Raw genomic sequence first — 7463 nt, forward strand, 5'->3', positions numbered from 1 at the left:
GTTTATTTCTAGAATTTTCCATTCGATGTTTTCAGACTGCAGTTGATAGTGGGTTATTGAAATTGTGGAAAACTAAACAGCGGATAAAGGGGGACCATCATATTCTGGCGTGAAAACCTGTGCACTTGGACACAGAGTACTGTCACAGGTCGTGTCTTAGATAGGTGGCACGTACCTTGAGAGCACGGAGGACCGATTGCATAACTCCCCAGGAAAGGTGACTGAGGGCCTGTTGGTTTCTCAAATTGTAACAAAATTAGAGCACATGGGCTTAGTGAAGGTGGGTGAGAAAGGAAGACAAAAACTATCAGATCCTGTTGGAACTAAATTGACCCCAACATTTCTAGGACAATTTGGTAGTCTCACTGAAATTATAAAACGTATGTACCCCATGATTCACGAATCACAGTTTTAGGGCATTTACTGTTGGAATACTAACAAATGGCACCAAGTTGTATATACAGGGGTGACTTTTTAGTTGCATGTACTTTTGGCGTGACTGTGGAAAATCACTGTATGGAATGTGCGCGTGGATGGAGAAGGGGAGGAAACTACTTAAAGTTGACTTAGGGCCCTCGGAGTCCAGAACGTCTTCCTACCTGTCCTTTCCACCTGCCCTATGCCGCGCCTGTCCCGCTGGATGTTGGTCATAAATTGAGGTACACGCGCTTGAGTTGTAGGAGGCCGTGACGTTCAAGGATGTGGCTGTGGTCTTCACGGAGGAGGAGCTGGGGCTGCTGGACTCTGCCCAGAGGAGGCTGTACCGAGATGTGACACTGGAGAACTTCAGGAACCTGCTGTCAGTGGGTGAGGACAGGCAGCTCCCGTAACTGAACGTCAGCCCTCAGGAGTGTCTTAGTTGCAATTAGTTGACACTTTGGGGGTCTTGAAATGCTTCCCTGAATTTGAGGGTCTGCATTTCCTGATTCCTGTGGGACACCTTGCCTACACCTTGTCTCTTTTCCTCAAATTACAGTCGCGACACCTTGGTGGGTTTTCAAATCGGTTGATGAGTTACATCATTAGTGTTTTGAATGAAATGGGGTAGAAATATCGTAACTCCTTGCCAGGAACTATATACAGTGAAACAAAAACAGTGAGTAAAACAGGAAAGGAGATGCAGTAAAAGTAGATCATCGTTGGGATCAGGTCACCTGATCACTTGGTTCGGTGATTTCTATTTATGTATTTGTGTACCGATCACAACTTAAAATGTATTTAGACAATAGTTCATGATCAGAATTGTGAAAAATACTACTGGTAGCACTCGAAGATGATAGTACTGGGATGAAAATTTCGGCCTGTCACGTGTTCTCTTTATACATATGCCTTTCTTTTTTGCAGGCTGCCAGCCCTTCAAACTAGATACGCCGTTACAGTTAGGGAGAGAAGAGAAGCTTTGGGTGACGGAGGCAGAAACCCAAGGAGATGGGTGCTCAGGTGAGAACCACGCGGCTTCGAGTGTGTGCGGGGGACAGCCCGGTCCTCACTTTATGCCACCTCCTTGCCTGCCAGGCTGGCCCCATCCCCTAGAATTCCTCGCTCTGCCATAGCGCCGCAGCTTGCTCACTGCCTCCCTGCTCTGCTCTGTCTGCCTCCAGCCCACTGTCCCCGCAGCAGCCAGATCCTGTAAGTCAGATCGTGTCACTCCTTGGCTTGAAACCCTCCCATGACTTTCCATCTCACTCGTTAAATCCAAAGTTCCCATGGAGCCTTCAGGATCCTGTGTTACCTGGCCACCCACTCCCTCTCTGAGTTCATTTCCTCTCCTTTGCGCTTCCCGCAGTCCCTTCCAGCAACACGGGCCTGCTCTCTGTTTCCCAGACCTGCCGAGTGTGCTTCTTGCCACCCGCAGTCCTGTCTCTTGCTCTTCTGTCTGCTTGGGGTGTTCTTGCCCTGTACATCCTCCTGGCTCCCTGCCTACTTCATTCGTGTCTGCTCGGGTGTCCTCTCCTCGCGGAAGCCTGTTCTGACCACCCCGTTGAAAATACCCATCCGCTTACTCAACCTGATTTTGTGACTCATCATTAATCACCAGCTGACAGATTCGTGTATTATATTTTGTTTACTCGTTTATGGTCTTTCTCCCCCCATGAGAAGGTAACTTCTTGAGAGCAGGGGCTCATAGACACATAGGACATGTTCATTCAGTGTTTGTTGAATGAATGAGTGAACGGATGAATGGGTAGTTGGTCACATTTGAACAGTAGTGAAAAGGCTGCCTCACAGCTTTCCCTAACCTGTGGCATCCATATAGCCAGGGGCATCCTCCTTGCTCGACTTTCACTACTCTCCTTCTAGGCCCTTCTCTTCCTTCTTTCATTCCCTGCTTTTCTGCACTCCTTCCTTCATTTATCTTTAATCTGTATATTCCTCAGATACACCCACCCTAAAATGTGCTAATTATAGTCATCCCTACTGGATGTAAGCACCAAAAACCAAAACTAAATCAAATGAACAAAAAAAAGCAAACAAAAAAACCCGGGAGAATCTATCTGCCAATCTGATAGATTACGCCCTGGATTTTGTGAGTAATTGGGGGTAAAATATTTCCAGTCTTTTTCATTTCTTTTCTTGTGTGTTGGTGCTGCGTGAAGGTGGAATGCAGTCAGGAACGCTGGATGCTGCTTTCGCTCGACTGACTCCCTCAGTTTTTAAAACAAACCTAACCTGGGAATTATGATCCCAGTTATTGCCATTGTCTCTTTTGTTTCTTAATAGGTAGGTTCCCAACTGCTCTGCCTCCTTGAGCAAATCTTTTATTTTTTAATTGTGGACCAATTTTTATTGAATTGTTTACAGAAAAGTGCACAAATAATAAATATACTTGTATATTGCCCTAAATTTTTGAAATGTAAAATATCTTCTTATATTTTTTAAAGTTTTTTTTTTTTTTTTTTTTTTTTTTGGAGACAGAGTCTGTGTTGCCCGGGCTAGAGTGCTGTGGCATCAGCCTAGCTCACAGCAACCTCAAACTCCTGGGCTCAAGCAATCCTCCTGCCTCAGCCTCCCGAGTAGCTGGGACTACAAGCATACGCCACCATGCCTGGCTAATTTTCTTTTTTCTGTACATTTTTATTTGTCCAGCTAATTTCTTTCTTTCTTTTTTTTTTTTTTAGTAGAGATGGGGTCTTGCTCTTGCTCAGGCTGGTCTCAAACTCCTGAGCTCAAACGATCCGCCCGCCTCAGCCTCCCAGAGTGCTAGGATTACTACAGTTTTTTTTAATCGAGGTAGAATTTACATATGCACATCTTAAGTGTGCAGTTTGATGAGTTTTGAAGAATGGAGGTCCCTGTTTAACTCCTACCCCTCAGAAAACTGAACAAATCTGACAGCGTGTTCTACCCTCACTTCCCTCATCTGGAGTATTTGCAGCAAACATCAGAATGTTCTAGGGTTTTGTATTCTCTCTGTCCATTTAGGTGCCCCGTTTCATCTATACAAAATATTCTTGAGGTCTATTTTTACTGCAAAGAAGTACAAACTAAAGGGCTGCTTCTCCCTTAAGGTTGAAAAAAAAAAACAAAAGAGAATGGTCCTGAGCAGATCTCATTCTCTTTACCTCTCCGGGAGATAGCTCACAGGTGGGTGGAGGTTAAACTAGTGTTATTAAAGGACTATTTCAGAACATAATTACTCTGCCGATGAATGTTTCGCCTGATTATCATTTTTATGACACCTATGTTAGTTATCCATTACTGATTTACAAATTACTCTTAAATGTAATGGCTTAGAACAGTGAGCATGTATTTATAGTTTGTGTGGGCTAGGAATCTGGGAGCAGCTTCGCTGGGGGATTCTGACTCAGGATCTCAAAAAGTCATTGTCAAGGAGTCCACCGGAGCTGCAGTCCTTTGAAGGCTCAGCTGGGACTGAAGGATCCGCTTTCAGGATGGGCTCATTTGCAAGGTCGTTGGCACAAGGCCTCAGTTTCTTGCCAAGTGTGCCTGTCCCTGGGGCTACCAGAGTAACCTCAAAACATGGCAGCTGCTTTCCTCCAGAACAAGGAATCCAAGAGTGTGGAAGACAGAAGCCACGATGTCTTTTACAACCTATCCTTGGAAGTGACATACCATCCTGATGCAGTGTGGGAAGGGACTTCAAAAGGGCATGGATCCCAGGAGGCAGTGATCACTGGCGCCATCTTGTATGCTGGCTACCACAGCACCTTTTGGTACATGTAGGTACCTATCTACGAAGCCTAAAAGGCAATATTAGCCATTCAGATTTATCAGAAAATTCAGCCAAGTGAAGTGACAACAATGATCAACACTTTTACTCCCATAGGATGTGTCAGCTATTGGAATATGTTTTCCAGTTTTTTCTGATTATAAGGTTCGCCAATTCAGTATTATATACTAGGACCTCATTGAAGTGAGGGAGAATTCTCTCCAGTCTAACTTGTTTAATGTACATATTTAATGGCTAAATTAAGGACATAAAGATACCATCTCATGGGTTCATTATCAGGACAGAGGAGATACTTTCCTTCGCAAATATATTCTCTTCACTCTTGCTGAGGAAATCTCCCCTCTCTCTCCTTGGAAACCCTTGGCATCACGTGATAATCTACCTGTAGACACTAGAGAGATTCAGTCTTTTCTAGCTGCTTTAGGCTCGCTCACCACGTACAGGTGTGCAGGTTGTACAGTGCAACCATGATTTTGTGGCTTGCAAATAGTCAGGATTTTGTAGATCCTATACATGTGCTGCAGAAAACAAGAAGATTTTAAAGTGATTATTCTTTTGTTTTGAGATAAAATCTTGCTCTGCTGACTGGTGTAGAATGCAGTGACATCACCATAGCTCACTGCATCCTCAAATTCCCGGGCTCAAGCCATCCTTCTGGCTCATCCTCCCAAGTAGCTGGGACTACAGGCCCATTCCACCATGCCCAGCTAGTTTTTTATTTTTTGTAGAGACCAAGTCTTGCTATGTTGCTCAGGCTGGTCTCAAACACCTGGCCTCAAACAATCCTCCCATCTTGGCCTCCCAAAGTGCCAGGATTACGGGCATGAGCCATCGCACCTAGCCTTAAGTGATTATTCTTATGGACAAGGAGGTAAATCCCCTGTAAAATCTTTCTAGGACATCTTTTTGCTGCTCTGCATCCTGTGCATTTAACCACATACATAGATCTTGGTATAGCTCTAAATGAGTCTCATTAACACTTCATGATTAGGAGCCACAGGGGAAAAAAAAACAATGATAAAGTTAAACTGAACTCTCCATTGGTTGAATAAAGGCTCCGATGTGGTCAACCTGTGAAATGTTTTTTATCTGTAAACAAACATTCACTTGCCCTCATTTTTATCGCTGAATTCTCTATATCTTTCCAGGACACAGGAATCAAAATGAGATAGAGACTCTTCAAGAAGTAGGATTAAGATACCTTTTACATGAAGACGTTATGTGCTGGCAAATATTGGAACAATTTACAAGTAAATCAACCAGAAATCAAGACTCCATAATAAATCTTCAAGGCAAGAGGTTCAAGTTGCTAAAACAAGGAGATCTCCCCTGTTGGGTATGGGCAGGAGAATCTATTCAGGTCTCTGAAGAGGAGAACTATGTAATAAAGCTTAGAAGGGAAAGTTCCAATAGTATCAAAAATCAAGAGTTTCCAATTAGGACTACCTGGGATTTCTGGAGGAAAGTGTATCTGAGAGAATCACAGAATTATCAGAATGGGTGTCAGCAAATTGATGTGAAAAACAAACTCTATAAATGCGATCATCATGTCAGGAGGAGGATTGCTCACCACCATGACAATAAGGGAGGACACAAAAGAGAGGAAGTTTTCAGCCACAATGATTGTGGAAAAGACTTCATGAAGAAATCATCCCAGTGTAGTATGATCCAATCAGGAGAGCGAACGTCTGATGAGAATGGAAAAGGCTTCAGCGTTGGCTCTAATCTTGAACTTCATCATCAGTTGCACTTAGGCGAGAAGCCCCTTATATATATTGAGTGTGGGAAAGGCATAGGTTATAGGTCGGTGCTTCCCATGCATCAGAGTAGTCACACGGGACAGAAATGCTGTAGGAATGGTGAGCGTGGTGAGGGCTTCAGTCAGAGCTCACATCTGCAAACTCCTCAGAGAGTCCACACGGCAGAGAAACCCTACAGATGTCAGGTATCTACTCAAAGCTTAAATAAGAACTCCCCTCTTCCCACTCATGAGCTTATTCACCCGGGAGAGAAGCTGTATACATGTGACGGATGTGGGAAGGGCTTCTGTCATAGCTTAGATCTTAACATTCACTGTGTAGACAACACTGAAGAGAAAGGCTGTCAATGCGATATGTACAATAAAGGCTTCAGTCAGACATCACAACTTCAAGCCCATCAGAGAGCCCACCCTAGAAACAAAACATACAACTGGGAGGCACCTGACAGGACATTTAATCAAACTTCTGGTGTTCCTCAGAGAGTTCACACTGGAGAGAAACCATATAAATGCGAGGCATGTGGTAAGGGCTTCAGTAAGGCCTCAAATCTTCAAGCCCATCAGAGAATCCACACTGGAGAGAAACCCTACAAATGTGATGTGTGTGATAAGAACTTTAGCCGTAATTCCCATCTTCAAGCCCATCAGAGAGTCCATACAGGAGAAAAACCCTACAGATGCACCACATGTGGGAAGGACTTCAGTCAGATCTCTCATCTTCAGGCCCATCAGAGAGTTCACACAGGAGAGAAGCCTTACAAGTGTGAGACGTGTGGGAAGGGCTTCAGTCAGAGCTCACATCTTCAAGACCATCAGCGAGTCCACACTGGAGAGAAACCCTACAGATGTGATGTGTGTGGGAAGGGCTTCAGTTGGAGTTCCCATCTTCAAGCCCATCAGAGAGTCCACACAGGAGAGAAACCATACAAATGTGAAGAATGTGGGAAAGGCTTCATCTGGAACTCATATCTTCATGTTCATCAGAGGATCCATACAGGAGAGAAGCCTTATAAATGTGACGTGTGTGGTAAGAGCTTCAGTCAGACGTCACATCTTCAAGCCCATCGGAGAGTCCATACTGGAGAGAAACCGTACAAATGTTACTCGTGTGGTAAGGGCTTTAGTAAGAGTTCATGTCTTCAGGTTCATCAGAGAGTCCATAATGGTGATAAATCCAATGTGCATGATGAATGTGGTCAAGGTGTCCTTCAAGACTTAGACTTCTCATTTTCCTCAGAAAATCCACATGGCAGAGAATATTTATAACATGTCATGTTTTAAGAATTCGTTAGTGAGCTGAGTTTTTTACAGTCATCTGAATTCTGTTGGAGTAGACCTGTTTTTTGTATGAATATGACCAGTGCTTCAAGCAGAGCCCAAAATGTCACAGTTGTCAAGAAAACACACAACAGAGAATCCCTGTAAGAATGGTACGAGAGTTTTAATCAGAACCTTCATGTTCAATAGAGGCTACACAGGAAAGAGGCCTTAAAAAATGATAAGTAAGGTTGG

General features: G+C 43.9%; 1 protein-coding gene across 1 annotated transcript; it reads left to right on the forward strand.

The window, feature by feature from the left end:
* Window positions 1-265: 265 nt before the first annotated feature.
* ZNF233 (zinc finger protein 233) lies at window positions 266-7217 on the forward strand. Its single transcript, XM_012653231.1, has 4 exons — window positions 266-280; window positions 681-807; window positions 1345-1440; window positions 5341-7217. Exons 1-4 carry the CDS (start codon window positions 266-268, stop codon window positions 7215-7217), a joined length of 2115 nt encoding a protein of 704 aa, XP_012508685.1.
* Window positions 7218-7463: the final 246 nt, after the last annotated feature.

The sequence above is a fragment of the Propithecus coquereli genome, unplaced genomic scaffold, assembly GCF_000956105.1.
Source record: "Propithecus coquereli isolate 6110/MARCELLA unplaced genomic scaffold, Pcoq_1.0 Scaffold42, whole genome shotgun sequence".
Classification (NCBI taxonomy): domain Eukaryota; kingdom Metazoa; phylum Chordata; class Mammalia; order Primates; family Indriidae; genus Propithecus; species Propithecus coquereli.